This window comes from Eretmochelys imbricata, chromosome 7, assembly GCF_965152235.1.
Source record: "Eretmochelys imbricata isolate rEreImb1 chromosome 7, rEreImb1.hap1, whole genome shotgun sequence".
NCBI classification, from domain to species: Eukaryota; Metazoa; Chordata; order Testudines; family Cheloniidae; genus Eretmochelys; species Eretmochelys imbricata.
This window is the reverse complement of record NC_135578.1, coordinates 40,643,566-40,660,236: the sequence shown is the minus strand read 5'-3', so window position 1 is coordinate 40,660,236 and position 16,671 is coordinate 40,643,566. Positions and strand designations below refer to the sequence as shown.

Genomic DNA, 16,671 nt, shown 5'->3' with positions numbered 1-16,671 from the left:
CTGGAAATGGTCCACCTTGATTATCACTACAAAAGGTTCCCCCCCCCCGGCCCGACCCCACTCTCCTGCTGGTAATAGCTCACCTTTCCTGATCACTCTTGTTACAGTCTGTATGATAACACCCATTGTTTCATGTTCTCTATGTATATAAAATCTCCCCACAGTATTTTCCACTGTATGCATCCGATGAAGTGAGCTGTAGCTCACGAAACTTATGCTCAAATAAATTTGTTAGTCTCTAAGGGTATGTCTACACTACGAAATTAGGTTGAATTTATAGAAGTTGTTTTTTTAGAAATCAGTTTTATATATTCGAGTGTGTGTGTCCCACAGAAAATGCTCTAAGTGCATTAAGTGCATTAACTCGGCGGAGCGCTTCCGAGGCTAGAGTCGACTACCGGAGTGTTGCACTGTGGGTAGCTATCCCACAGTTCCCGCAGTCTCCACTGCCCATTGGAATTCTGGGTTGAGATCCCAATGCCTGATGGGGCTAAAACACTGTCACGGGTGGTTCTGGGTACATGTCGTCAGGCCCCCCTTCCCTCCCTCCCTCCGTGAAAGCAAGGACAGACAATCGTTTTGCGCCTTTTTTCCTGGGTTACCCATGCAGACGCCATACCACAGCAAGCATGGAGCCTGCTCAGCTCACCGTCACTGTATGTCTCCTGGGTGCTGGCAGACGTGGTACTGCATTGCTACACAGCAGCAGCAACCCATTGCCTTATGGCAGCAGACGGTACAGTAGGACTGGTAGCTGTCATCGTCATGTCCGAGGTGCTCCTGGTCGCCTCTGTGAGGTCAATCAGGAGTGCCTGGGCAGACATGGGCGCAGGGACTAAATTTGGAGTGACTTGATCAGGTCATTCTCTTTAGTCCTGCAGTCAGTCCTATTGAACCATCTTATGGTGAGCAGGCAGGCGATATGGATTGCTAGCAGTCCTCTTGTACCATCTTCTGCCGGGCAGGCAAGAGATGAGGATGGCATGCAGTCCTTCTGCACCATCTGCTGCCAGCCAAAGATGTAAAAGACAGATGGAGTGTATCAAAACAAGAAATAGACGAGATTTGTTTTGTACCCATTTGCAAACCCCCGCCCTCGCCCCCCGTCTAGGGGACTCATTCCTCTAGGTCACACTGCAGTCACTCACAGAGAAGGTGCAGTGAGGTAAATCTAGCCATGTATCAATCAGAGGCCAGACCAACCTGCTTGTTCCAATAAGAACAATAATTTAGGTGCACCATTTCTTATTGGAACCTGCCTGAAATACTCCTTGATGTAAAGCCACCCCCTTTGTTGATTTTAACTCCCTGTAAGCCAACCCTGTAAGCCATGTCGTCAGTTGCCCCTCCCTGTATCAGAGCAACGGCAGACAATCGTGCATCTGAGTTGAGAGTGCTGTCCAGAGCAGTCAGAATGGAGCACTCTGGGATAGCTCCCGGAGGCCAATACAGTCGAATTGTGTCCACAGTACCCCAAATTCGACCCGGCAAGGCCGATTTAAGCGCTAATCCACTTGTCAGGGTGGAGTAAGGAAATCGATTTTAAGAGCCCTTTAAGTCGAAATAAAGGGCTTCATCGTGTGGACGGGTGCAGGTTTACATCCATTTAACGCTGCTAAATTCGACTTAAAGTCCTAGTGTAGACCAGGGCTATGGCGCCACAAGTACTCCTTTTCTTTTTACATGGGTTAATAGTCACTAGGAAATTGCTCATGTCTAATAAGACCCATTAACTGAGGAAAATTTTCTTTGGGATCATAGTTCTAGCAATATCTGCCTCTAGAATAAAAGAAAAATGATTAACAAAACATGGTTCAGAGTAGGAGCCGTGTTAGTCTGTATTCACAAAAAGAAAAGGAGTACTTGTGGCACCTTAGAGACTAACCAATTTATTTGAGCATAAGCTTTCGTGAGCTACAGCTCACTTCATCATGCATCCGATGAAGTGAGCTGTAGCTCACGAAAGCTCATGCTCAAATAAATTGGTTAGTCTCTAAGGTGCCACAAGTACTCCTTTTCTTTTAACAAAACATGGGTAGGGGAGTATAACTGATCCAAAATATACCTATAAAAGATTGATAGTTTTATTTGTTAGGTAAAGCAGCTTTATAATACTGAGCAGAGACACTGATTCATGGTGAATGGACAGAGGAATTGTTACTTTGGGCATTACAACAGTATTTGCCTGGTTGTCTGGGATTAAACTAGTATTCTATTTTTTTCCTAGCTTCTTGAATTTCTTTATTGTTGTTTTGAAGAACCTTTACTTAAGTGATCACTACTTAAAAAAAATTACCAAACTTTTCTTCTGACAGTATGATGTGGTAATGTAATATTTCCATTTTAGTCTATGACTACACTAGAGAGCTTTCAGTGACACAGCTGTAACAATTAGCTGTGCTGCTGTAGGATCTCTCGTGTAGCCTCTCTATGCCTACAGGAGAGACCTCTCCCACTGGCATAATTAAACCACCACCAACGAGCAGCAGTAGCTATGTGGCAGAAGAAGCTCTTTCACTGACAGCACTGTCCACACCGGTGCTTCTGTTGGTGAAACTTATGTCGCTCTGTGTGTAATATTCACACCCCTGAGTGACATAAGTTTTGACGACTTAAGTGGTAGTGTAGACATGGCCTTAGAATAAGAAATAGTTTCAGCATCTCAGATATAAAGATATGTGAAGTTTTTTGCACTAGGTTTTTGTTTGTAATGCTTGCCACCATGGTGTATTCAATATGGATGAATTATTTACCAGTTTGTTTATGAATTTCAATTTGCAATAAATTATGTAGAGATGCCATTATGAAGCATATTATGAAGCATGTTCTAGAGCATATTTAGTTGCAAAGACCGTTTCTCTTTCTTGATCCACTCTTGGGTCCTAAGACAGGGATCAAACAGGAATACGCATTTGTGAAAGTGAAAAAGTAGTTCCATTCAATGAGTCTTATTTCTTAGTTTCCTCTGCATTTAGTGTGCTCCTGATAATTATGTTTCAAAGCTAATATTCTTTTAAGATGAGAGAGTGTTCTTGTACTTCTCAGAGTGTGTTTTATTAGTTTGGCTTGCTGTGGATTCTGTCAGACAAAACATCCATCATTCTGAACTATCAAGGTTATATTCACCACTAGAAGGACTGGGAACTTATTTTGTTTTAGATGAAAGCTTAGATCTTATGGTGAATACAGCCAAATCTTTAATAAATAACTAGTTCTGGGATTGATCGTGCGCTGTTCTTGCTTGTCCCAAACCTTCACAGTGTACAAGGATTTCATGATCCTTGTTCTGTGAAATGGCAAACCCGGGGCTGATCTACTAATATGTTACACCAGTTTAATTTCAGTGGAACTCCACTAAAATCAGGCTACCAGCATTCTTGGCAATGATATTTACATAGGCATCATTCTAATGCATTATCAAAACATTTACAAGCTTCCAGGGATGATATTTTACTGATTAGGAAATAGAAGGATAGTTTTCCCAGCAGGCCTGCAGTTAGTTCATCCAAATCACTTCTTATTTAATTGGCATATATTGCCTTCAGACAATTGGAAACTGAAAAATATTTGACTGGGGTGCTGCAGGAATGAATGGCTGTTCCTCAAGGCAAAGCCTTTCCAAATAAGAATTAAAAAAAATCCCTGGTTTCAGTGTATTCACACAGCAAAAATCTGTGTTACCTTTGAAGAACAAACAATCCAAGAATTACATTGCCTTATGCAAAATGAAGGTATTGTCTTACATTTCTTTTATGAGTAAAATAATGATTATTTTTACTTTAAATTTAAACTTTGGTAGTGGATATTGACAGTAGGAATGAAAAGTCTTTTTCCTACCTGAACTACGTATAAACAAGGTGCTACATTAGATTGATGTGTTACAACCAATGTTTTCAACCACTGTAAGTGACCGCTTTTAATCTGCATTTTTAAAAATTTTGTCTAACATTTTTTAGAGATTATTCAATAAGAAAAAAAAAAACCAAACGGACAAAAAGCAGTTGTCTTAGACTAGAGAGAGAATGTAACATATAAAGGTCTGGCATTAATTTTTCAGTATAAATGTATCGGCTATGATGAGCTTGTCTCTTCCTGTCTGCAGCACATTCTAGAGAGCATGCTTTGCCTACCAAGTGCAGAGCAGTGCCTACAGGCCCTAGGCAAGATCAGGATTCCATTGTGCTAGATACGGCACAGACACACAGGCATCAGGCTCCCTGGCTGGACTACATCTCCCAGAACGCAGTCATGTGATTCCCGGAGACACCACTGAGAGTAGTAAGTTGAGTCCGCATTGCATTGTTGAAGATGTTGTCCTCCAGGGAACCCAGCCTGTAGTAGACAATGGGGGCCCAAATTACAACTCCCAAAAGGCAAGGGCAATGTAGTTTACTGTTGATCTGACATGAAAAGAATCATTTTAGGTCAATTCAACAAAACAAAAATATCCAATTTAAGGAATGTCAGTGTTTCATTTCAATCAAAAATGGCAGAACAGAATGTTTTGACATTTCTGAATAATTGTTTTTCAGAATTTTGTTTTATGAAAAAATTTGTATTTTCATACTGTTTCAGGATGAAACCAAATATGGAAATGTTGGAATTTCCCATGGCATGGAAATTCTGAATTTTGCTCAGCTCACATGAAGAGTTTCACTTTGAACCTACAAATCTTGGAGCCCCACTGGGAGTCATGCCACTATACTGATCTCATGTTTTGGATTTCTCAGCTTTCGATAAAGAATTATTAATCTCAGTAAGGATGAGGTGGCCCATCTATCAGTCACATTCAACTGGCATACACTTGGCAAAGTTCCTAGAATTTTCATAAAATATTCCAGGATGAAATGAAGCCTTTATATCTTGTTCCACAGGATTAGAGAGATTCATTATTAGTGAATAATATTAATCATGCTTTGTGCTTTCTATATTTTACCATCTGCCTTTGAAAAACACTAGGGATGTTATTTCCTTGGTGTCATGCCACTGGGTGAATTCCAAAGATCACATGAACTTAGAAATACTTTTTGCTTGAGCACTAATGGAAGTACGCCTCTCAATTTAGTGGTTTATTGATTAATATTTAATTGAAAGTCAAATAAAAAATTAAACAGGCAGATGATTCAATCATATGCAAAGGAACAACATCCCTGGCTAATGTTGTCTGACAAATGACAAAAGTGGCATTTCCAAGAGTAGGAACAAATATTAATATATAGTGATGGTGCTATGATTTTAAAAAGTGTGTTTTGCTTGACAGTAGTATTACTGTAAACATCCCACAGAGAAAAATCCTCTGGCAGACACATCTGACATCCAGCTTTAATACACTTTGCGTTACTTATGAAAACAGTAGGTGGTATTCATCAAAGGGAACTAATAATTGATTTTCTTGAAGTTTCATGAACCACTTGTAAGGACTTGGTCAGAAAGAAAAAGAAAGAAAGAAAGAAAGAAAAACAAACAAACAAAAAATAGCAATGAGCTTTCTGCTATGTAAATGCTGCAGGTTCTTTACATTATGTCTGGTGCTGTGATACTCCGTGGTCAAATTCTTTAGACACACACATTCTATAAATAGCATTTCTGTGCCTGTCTGCAAGTAGCAATCTGTCTTTTTAATTATTCTTTTTCATTACTGAACCCAAATTGGTTCATGTCACCGTCTTTGGCTGATATTTCAGCTCAAACACTAACATGCTTTCTGGTGAGGTTTCCTGGCTTTCAACCATTCATAGATGAAACCATAAATGGCCGGATCCTAAGATGTGCTGATGTCTGCTCTTTCCCCAAGCAGTGGGAGTTTTGGAGTTCATTGTCTTTTGGGATCATGCATGTTGTGCAGGGATACAAAACTTTTCCTCTCTATTTTACAAACTTTTTTTAATCAAACCCAAACAATGTTTTGAGCTGGTTCCCATTTTATCCAAATCTGGCTACCAGTCCCTCAGAAAAAAATCTGTTAGATACACAAATAGAGGTATTTTTGAACTTGCTGTGTTTTGAGGTATCTGTAATTAAATAGATGCTGCAATGACTGTTTTGCATTCAACCATAGCAGCTTGTGTGTGAGAGAAAGTAGGATACCTCCTATCTTCTGAAGATGCAGTTATTACTTTTTGAAGGATAAAAGGTCTTTTTTTATTCATTCCAATTTCTCTTTACCTTTGTGTTTATTGTGCAACATACACAGAGTTTCCCCGGCAAATTCTGATGCCCTGCAAAAGAATACATGAAGTGCTGCATTGCCGAATTATCACCACCAGAAATTTGACAATGAGCATGGGGTGGGGAAGAACAACTCTGATCTAACATTTGACTACTACCTGGATTCTGTGCTGTGGCAATTTAAAATTCTGATGCTCTGGTATTCTGTGAAATTCAAAGGAATGACATGTATTTTTTGCTAGAGGTCCATATTGCATGTTTTAGCTAGTGTGTTAAGCAGCCTCAAAACGGATAATGTAATTGTGGGCAAATAGGAAATATTAAACACTGATTACATTATCCCCTTGAAGTCAATGGCAACACGCTCATTTCAGTGGGCCCAGTAGCGATATTAGCTGTATGTGGGCATGAAATTAAGGTTGTCCTGACAATGTAAAGATGGGAGGTTAAAAACATTTAGTTCATTCTTCTTCCCTTTGCATGCACTCTGCTGTAACAATTCATTTCTTTGTGACTGGTGTGCTGCTTAAAAAAAAATCCACTCTGACAGTCAGAGGTCCATCATTCATTAATCTGATACCATACTCAAACCCTTTCTGTCATGTGAGAAATATTCAGGGGTCTATAGATTAGGCAGTGAACAGGCACTATCCCACTTCAGGCAAAAAAGAAACCTTTAATCTCTGTTAAAACTCTGTGACAAAGTATAATAGGTGGTTTCAACAGCATTTCAACCAAGTTCATTAGACTCTGCATAAGGAGAGCAGATTTTAAAGGCTGGCTTAGAAAGTAGTCAGTTGGTCTCCAGATGGTCCAAATGTGACTCTTCAGGAGTATGCATGTTAAAAACCCTGTATAAGTACAGTCCTTTCTTTATTTGAATGCTTTGTAGCTCTCAGGCCAAAGCTATCGAATGTGTTGGTGAGTCAGCAGCTAGTGCTGAAGGAAAGCAAACTGAAACCTTCCCATTCCTATGAGAGACAGTGCTCATTGTTTAGCCTGAAGCACTCAGGTGCTTTATCTCCTTTCCTGTGTGTGTTTATTTTCATATCTGACAAAGCTGCAATGCTTAATTTATTTAAATGTATTCTGGATTGGTAATGAAAATGTTCCTATTCTTTCTCCCCCCTCCCCCATTTTACTTTTATTGTGCTGAAAAATGGTTTATGTAATGGATGAAGGCATAAGTAATAGTGTTCAATTAATTTTTATTACTTTGTAGTCCTTCATGGGTGTTTTGTTCTTTTCAGATGAAAGATTGATATAGCAGTATGAACCAGAGCCACATACCAGAGGCACATCTAGACTGTTGGACTAATGGCTTACTTATTAATATTCATGAGCCATCTCATTTAGCAGGCGCTCTTGGGACTTGATTAAAGTAAGGAACACTGCTATTGCTGCTGTAGCTGGAAAGAGCCTTATGTATGACACAGCTAAGCAGTATCAGTCTTTGGGGTCGGCTGTGACTAACTGCAGCAACGTGCAGATTCTTGTATCTAGCTTTTTTTAATCAAGGACTACGTTTGGGAGAATGAAGTTCAAAGGCTCTTTCTGAAGTTTTTAGGTTCACTCTTCTAACATGTGCTTTGTGTTTTGATCCCAAAGGTCCGGAGGAAGAGATGACCATGTAGATACTACAGCCTGAGTGCAGCATAATGGGAAATGGTGAATGGAATGGAGCTGGTCTGCAGCCTTGAAAGCAGCCATCCTGCGGACTATCACTTGGTCAGGGACACCTCAGTCATCAGAGGCATTCTCCACTGAGTTCACTGAACACCCACTGGATTCTTCTTAATCCCTTAGGTTGGAATTTGAGTTTCCTCCCTTACTATTTTGAAGCAATTTTAAAATTCCATCTAGTGCACAGAGTGGAGCAATACAATCAGCAACAATGGGTGACATGACAAACAGCGATTTCTATACCAAGAACCAAAGAAACGAGGCCAACCATGCAGGAGAGTTTGGGTGCTCGCTGGAGGAGCTGCGCTCCCTCATGGAACTCAGAGGAACAGAAGCAGTAGTAAAAATTAAGGAGACGTATGGGGACACAGAGGGCCTCTGCAGGCATTTACAGACATCACCAACAGAAGGTAAATGTGTTTCCCTTTCTTCATTTGAGTCAGGGGTGTGCAGGGTGGTGAGATTCATATAAAGGACCTCCACCTAAAGTAAATGGTGGAGGGGGTAATCTTGCTTCCCTTCTGAACTAGGATTCATACAGCACTTCTGTTATTCCCAGCAATGACAGTATACCACTACAAAGGAAAAACAGCTCTGAAAAGAGAAATGAATAAAGACCTAGACAACCTGCTTGTCAAATATGGCTACTTGTTAAAGCTAGTGTGAGAATGTAAAAATAGGGCTGCATATTCAAGTTGTGAATGTGCTAATTCCATTTTAAATAGCAGACAAATAACTAAATGAGAAATTCAGCTCCAATTTTATAGCAAAAGAAAATTGCATTCTGAGGATGCTCTAACTTGTGGATATTTTTTGGGGCGCAAGAGGAGAATTACTTTGAAGTAATTGTTATTCTATACAGGTATCTAGTGGTATGAAGAGAACTTTTAGGTTATGGATATTAAATTGGTCAAAAGGGCAATATACAGTATATATTTTCTTATGACTTACCTTGACTTCTGGTAATACCGTAGATAATTTTGCTTAGGTTACTATTTGACTATGAGTATTTGCTTTTTCTATTGGTAACTGCAACACTGGGCCTTCCTCCATTTAATAAGCTGAGGCATAATCATTCAATAGTCTATTCTCATAAATTGCCCACAGCATTTAATGGTAAATGTATTTTCATATCTAAAAGAGAAAGGAACACATTAGGTTAATAACACTGTCTTTGAAGCTATAGTATTCATTGTCTTTGTCTTCTCTTGTAATGCCACCAAGATCCACTCATTCATTTTAATATTTCCCCCCCTTGTTTCAGAGGTAGAAGTTAGTTTAATGTCTGATTCTTTTTTTTTTAAGTAACCTTTTAAAATTATTCATTTCGACATGAGTAAGGAACTAATTACTGAAATTCCTGAAGTATTAGTTTAGTGATAAGCATGTCACTTTATTATAATATCATGTAATGTGATATTATAAGCTTACATAAGGAAAAGAGTCTTTGGGAAATAGATACGTGTTTGTCTTAAATAAATTCTTCTTAGCCCTACACATACTGCTTTTCAGTTACCTATTATGGTCAAGTGTTGGCACTATGATAAAGACTTAGTCCGCTTAGTAATGATTTACTAGGCAAAACTACCAAAAAATGAGCAGCAAGTTCTAGAAGTACCACAACCTTCACATATCATGATATACTGTAGAAGAAACCATGCAACAGGAATACTGTGGAGAAGATCTTGGTGTAGTACAGTATGTGCTAATATACAAATATGGCAATACCTCTGAGATACATAACTCAGTACACCCGTTAAATATCTGTGGAACTTTATGGACCAGATTTGCAGCTTGAGCAAGTCATCAGAACATCATGGGCTTCAAGGGAGCTTTGTCAGTTTAACCAGCTGAAAGCCTAGCCTAATGCATGCTTGGATGGAATTGTTAATTACTTTTTCTGCACAGTTTGAAACACAAACGGAACATTTTTCCTTATACCCAGACAGACTGCATGGAACCAAGTAATATGGCATGCTGACTCCACTATTAATCTGCATGTGATACGTCATATAAAATAACGTTTCCCAAGCCCTCAATTTTGATCTTTATTTTTAAACTTGTGGCTTGGAAACATGTCTTTTAGGTGGGAATACTACGGACTGATTGGTTTCAGAGTAGAAGCCATGTTAGTCTGTACTCGCAAAAAGAAAAGGAGTACTTGTGGCACCTTAGAGACTAACAAATTTACTTGATCATAAGCTTTCCTGAGCTACAGCTCACTTCATCGGATGCATGCTCAAATAAATTTGTTAGTCTCAAAGGTGCCAAAAGTACTCCTTTTCTTTTTACGGACTGATTGTACACTATATTGAGATATTTTTGAATACATGCAGAGATGGCTTTGTACACTGGGAATCTATCTAGTTGGGGATAAAAGTCAAACTTCAAAGGGATAGTGATAGGTCAAACTTTAAATATATTTTTAAAAATAGAGCCTCATGCATTCTACTAAAACTTGTATCTCTCTTCACTGTCATTTGCATTCAACACTATTAAGATGACATTCTATAGGATCTTCTTTTGCTATGGAATGAAGGAAACAATCAAAATGGAGTTTGTTCATATGGACATGAGTTTCACATGCACCTAGAATAGTAATAGGACCAAGAGTCCAGAAAATTGCCAAGCTGGTTGTATACATTTTCAGAGGGTAAAATCACCCCATCCCATGGAGTTTTCTTTCTTGCAATAAGTAACAAGTTGCATCCTTGGATGCCACAGATCCCTTGAGGGCCATCTGTAGGGAAGCATGTGGCTCTGCAGCCCAAAGATTCAGCCAGCCTACCTTCAGTGACACCATGCTGCTTGTGCTTCCTCTACCAGCAGCCACCCCCCAAAATCCCCAAAGGACATTTTCACATTGCTGAATGCTGCAGATTCCCTGCAGGGCTTGTGTGACCCCAGGCCACTTCCTCTCCATTACAAGATCCACGAACTTTGGTTGGTGAGGATCCTGTGCATGGCTACATGAGAGAGCTGTGGTGGTTACTCTGCATGCACAGATCTACGGAGCAAGTACCACCTCAACATTACAACACTCAATTTATTTTCACGGTGTATTGAATAAGTGTAAGAGCTGATAGAAAAATTTCACCTGAAAGCTGACACTTGACATTTCACCATATTGAAATATATCTGACCTGAGTCTATTTGCCTGTATGATATCATATTAGGAAGTTTATAAGGTGTAATTAGTGAAGAATTTTGTCTGCTATACCTTTCCCATGTTGATATTTGATTTAGTGCCTACACACTGCTAGGAAGAACCACTTAAACTCAAAGTGGCTGTTTGAGGTCTGGTTTAAAGCCTTTGAAATTATGGCACCTAAGTTAGACAATGCAAATATAACTCAACCCTTGTTGATACTGTTGTACATACCATTTCTTGTGCTTTTTGAATTCTGGTTATTAAATATCTAACCTCATATATTAATGCTAAAAAAGAGTTTGACAGAGCATACTGATTAATATAGTAAGATTTACCGAGTGAACATATAATATATTTTGTCAGTTACATGTCTTCTTTAGACTCTTCTTTACATTTTCATTGATCTTGTGTTTCCTAACTGTAGATGTGGTGTGGATCCTTGTTCTCATTATTCTTAAGGAATTTCTTGCTATAAAGTATGGCTTTGTTGTATTGGAAAGCTACTATTTAGGCTTTATTGAAAAGCCTATGAAAACCCTTTCTGTGGGGAAAATACGAATATGTCCCTGCTTGAGCTCAAATTAATTTTCATTAAAATATTTTAAATAGTTTTTCTTAACATGGTGGTACAAAAATCAAGGAGCACCCAGCTCTCTGTCAGTGTACAAGACACCATTTGAACCAGTTGAACAGCTCTCTGTTGATAGTTGTATAACTTTCCATGGAATTTGAGTCTGTGAGGCCACCTCAAGTGTAATGATACCTTATGAAGGAGGAAAGACTGCTGTTACCATGTGCTGAGTTAGCTGGAAGAATATCAGATGTATTCCTTCCAGAAATTAATATGTAAATATATTGAATCGAACATTTTATGTAGTGTGCGCTAATATAAGATATGCAAGACATTTTTTCTTCAGAGAACAGCAAAACTATCCATTCCTTTTAATAGTAATTAATATATTAATTATTTAAGTGAGAAATCATGTGAGACAGTTTTTCAGAGATCCTGAAATGTAAAAGCAAAAGGTGTCTTTAATACTGATGCATGTGTTATCTTGTTCACTTCTACATCCATCTAAAGAAGCAGCTGTTGCCTTGGTAATATCTGTGCTGTCATGTCTGAAGCAGCACCTCCAAGAGATGTTACATTTTAGCGATGGTGTTACAGCACCAGAGAATAAGCTTGTCAGCTGCTGTACAGTAATTATCTGACGTATCAGTCTTTTAGAAATGGGGTTGGTGCAAACCGAAACCATTTAAGACCCAAACTTTAAAGGCTGAGTCAATGGCACCTGGATTTTAATCACCTCTGGATTTAACAGTCAAAACTAAAATCACCCCATTTTCTAGCAGCGTCTCTTCTGTAAAAAGACTATGAGAAGCAGAAAGAATCAATGTGCAATTTAACCATATATTCATTTTCAGAAACCAGCTTTTGTGTACGGTAACTATCCTCTTGCTAAGGAATTGTGTAATGTGTATCTTGCACCTCCTTCCCCACTGTTTTTGTTTTCAAATGGGTGGTTGTTATACAGCAGATATAAATTGACAGTGGCTGCTGAACAAGTGTGGGTTCATTTAATTTTTAGTTATGACAATCCAATAAAGCCTTACATAATTTTATTAAAACATTCAAACAGAGTCACTAAGGAGCAAAAACCAACAGTGTAACAAAATGGACCAATTATTTGGTGCCACAAAACAGGAGAGACCAACAAACAAAGCTAGCAAAGCCGGAACAGAGACTTACGCTATATAAACCAGTGGAGACACTCCAGCCTGTTTCTGTTAAAATATGGTCACATGAGCTTTCCATCAGTTCTGAATCCTTTCAAAGGTACTCTGAATAATTAAATGTTAGAACAGTAATGTAAGTTAAAAGTTATTTAAATAAAAATTATTTTAATACAGACGTTTAGTATTGAACCAGACTGATTTACAAAAAAATTAAAACCTTCAAACTGATAAATAAGTGGAAGCTAGACATTTGTACAGCAATTGAAATTGCCACAGAATGGGAAGGAATGCTCCTAGGAATGCACTGATGCAAAATTTAGAAAAATATAAGGCAACAGTGGAAGAGAGGGAGATAACTGTAACAAGGTTAGCATAAAAAACTAGAAGATACATTATACAACAGAAAGAGTCAAGAAAACAATGAAGTCTTTCAATGAGCACTATATGTACTTTTCTAGTTTTTAGTGTCAGGGAAACAAATGTTGGCTTCTAAGAAATTGTTGTGGTGAAATCTGACACACTGTAAATGGTGACAAAAACAGAGCAAATGGAAGATTATGAAAGGGAAGAGATTAGTAATTCATAGGCTGAGTTTTAATTTGTTTGTGCCTGATTTTGTTTGAGCTGGCTGAAAGTTTGACAGTTTCTATGCGGGATCTAGATGTTTTTTAACATCTAGATTAATGTAAAAGTCTAGATATTTAAACTTTTGAGGACCATTTTACACAGCTGTTCTAGATTAATTTTAAGTACTAGGTGACTTTCTGAAAATTGTGTGATATTTTAATTAAAATACTTGCTCCAGAACCCAAGAGCAGCGTCTCAAAGACAGTGAAAGATATGCCCATGCATGTTTTCCTTACAGATTGCTGCACTAATTAACTCATTCCTTTCTTTTGTGTTTTCAGAAAATCATTTTTATTTCATGCCTGTTTGCCAACACACATGCAGGATTCAGACTTGATATTCATATCCTACCCCTGATTTGTGTATGTACATACATGTATCTAAAAGAAAAGCAGGGCTTTAAACAGTGAAAGCCATCTTCTTTTGCTGCCAAAGCCCTTCCCAGTTAGCATAGTGAGGTAAGGTCTGATCCTGCATGTGTCCTAGCCTTTTCACATACTAAACTTCTATTTTCTCAGACAAGTAGAGAAAGGGACTAACTTTTAAATACATGTTTAACTTTGTTCACATTATCATATGCAGTATGTAGGAACTTTTTGTGCCTAAATAGAGCACATATTGCCTTCATATTTTTCTATGACCACTTTAATAGATTGCCCCCCCCCCGCACCTCCAATTATAATAAACCACCTTCTAACAGTCTTCTTAGACCCCTACTCCTACCCCACCTAAGAAAGAAGTTGCACTTTGCACCATGTCCAGAAGGTTTTAAAAGTCTGAGCTCTAGTGTAACAAGTGGGGGAAAGCACGTTCCCAAGTCAACTGGACCTCACGGAGGATGTCCTGCCAGCAGCACTTCTCAACAGAGGGAACTCCAATTTGAGCATTTTTGCTCATCAGAACTGAAGTATTCCATGCCCATTTACTGTTGCTGCTTTTCCTTGTTCAGATGTCGCATAGAACACGAGGGTGGGATTCACCGAGGCACACAAGCATCTAACTGCCACTGGAGATGACTAACTGCAACTTTTAGGCCCTGCTTGCATTCACAGAACACCTGCTTATCTGCCGTCTAACATTGTAAGCACCTAAAGTTCCTGGATTCCTAAGTTTCCTCTGGTAAAGACATCTAGGTGACTAACTTTTAGCAGCTAGGCATGCGCACTGAGTCCTGACACTGCCCAATTGTTCAGTACCTAACTCGCTCCTAAGCCCCAGCGTGATTCACAAACTAGGAGTCTTCCTTTCCTGTGCTGCTTTTGGAGCCCAATTGGATAAGTGTGCTCAGAGCATATCTAAATCGACACAACACCCCACTTATAATCTTTAGCCTGGTCATTAGAGCATTCATCCAGTATATGGGAGACCAGGGTTCAGTCTCTCTCTGCCTGCTTTGTGGTGCAGGGAGTTGAACTTGGGTATCCCATCTCCCCAGATGGTGCCCAAACCACAGGGCGATAGGTTTTTTGGGGCGGGGCAGGAGTGCCACTCAGTCTCTCCTGTTGAAACTGTTCCACAGTGTAAAATAGTTAAATATTCATTGGGCCAGACAGAGGGTTAGAATGACTTTATAGACCTCTCACATAGGAGGTGGGAGACCGAAGTTCCAGTCTTCCTGTGCCAATTAATGATTAATTATCTTTACACAGTGGAACAGCTGAGTGTTGGGTGCCAAAGCCCCCTTTGTGAATACTACCCCAAGTGTATTGGAATTGTCTGGGCATTTAATACAAATTTATCCAAAACTAAATTAAGTTCCTTTGCAAATCCCTACCATCCTTCAGTGTGATAATGGAGCTGAATTCATTGGGAACATAAGGGCCAATGCTCTCCTATGTAGGTTAATGCTGCCTGCCAAAGGTGGGAAGATTCTGGAAGTTTCCACTTAGTTTCCTCCAGGTTATTTGTGTCAGAGGGTGGAAAGTTTGCCCCCAAAATCCACAGTAGGTGCTGGAGACAAGAGCCATCTGCTTGGGTGCCCTGTTTTTTTTCTGCAGCTGGACTCTCCCAGTCACCTTTTGAACTCATGGCAATATAGGCCTGATCTCTGCTGACGTGCACTCTCCTGCTGGGTTCTACCTTGCAAAAGTTGAACCCCTACAAGATAATATTGACCCAGCCAGCATTAATTTGTGCTAGGTTTCCCTATGGTATTGTGTGTGGAAACAATGCAGCGTATAGCATCCATTTTTTCAGCCTTGATACCTCCAGAAGGAGGCAAGAGAAAAGGGTAGAGGGGTATACAGTGGAGTTGCCACTTACCCTGCTATACCTTCCTAGCCTGGATCCTTGGATTGTGCTCCCGTTCCATTCACCACAATGGAAAGGAGAAACCAGATTATTACTGTTCATCTGGCTCTTCCCACATGCATTCTCTGGAGAAACTTTGGATCTGACCCAAGGCCATATTGGGAAAGAAGTGTCAGAGTAGATTTTGAATGACATCTGATAACAGTTAAAGAAATGCTCAGGAAGAAGACTATGCATAGGGAACTTATATAGCGCATGCTGTTTAGAATAGACAGATGGCACCCCTGGGAAAGGAGTATACACTATTTGTGTGAGTAGAGCTCAGAGTTGGTAATAATATATGTAGGAATTTGATGCTGCTCAGAATCCCAGTCCGTCCATTTCTTTAATCTGGGGGGAAAATTATACCCCGATACACATTCTTTCAACTTCCGCTGACCATTAGTGTTTGCTTAAATTTATGAGTGGGGCTAAGTGGGTAGAACCTATGACATTTCCCTCAAGGACACTTCCTGCTTAGGATATTGGCACTGTTAGTACCATCTGTAACAGCTTTACAGTAACTGCGACTGCTTCACTGGAGATGTAAAACCTGCGTTTAAACACTCAGCACATCTCGGGTATATTTGCTGCAAATTAAAACTTCTCAAGCTGTGCTATACTTGCCACTTGCCCCAGTGACCCTTTCCCCAGGCAGTGTTAACACCTCTAGTGGGACAGAACATTTTAAAATTGCAGTATGAGAAATGTTACACTTAACACACACACATAACAGCAGAAGAAAATTAACTTCTATAAAGCCCATGTAAACCATTTTAATATTGTTTCCAGAAGCTAAATCCATCTCTTAGCTCAGCATCAGCAGTAAGCTGGTATACAAACAGGTTGGCTTTTCCAGGAGTTCAAAGAATATAAGTACATCTTCACACAGAAATAGGGAACACAGCAGGAAACCAACAGGATGTAGTTACGATTCATTGTTTACACTTGTCTCTACTTCCTAAACAGCCCAGACTTAACTGATAATGATGTGTTGTCTTGGATGAGTCTCCTGG

General features: G+C 39.3%; 1 protein-coding gene across 4 annotated transcripts in view; it reads left to right on the top strand.

Moving 5' to 3' along the window:
- The first annotated feature begins 8,062 nt into the window (after nucleotides 1-8,062).
- The window catches only part of ATP2B2 (ATPase plasma membrane Ca2+ transporting 2), a 330,044-nt gene continuing 321,435 nt past the window's right edge, over nucleotides 8,063-16,671 (top strand). For all 4 annotated transcript variants that reach the window (XM_077821231.1, XM_077821230.1, XM_077821229.1 and 1 more), the window contains exon 1: nucleotides 8,063-8,261. In XM_077821231.1, the coding sequence (XP_077677357.1) occupies nucleotides 8,063-8,261 (199 nt within the window). The remainder of the gene's footprint in view (nucleotides 8,262-16,671) is intronic.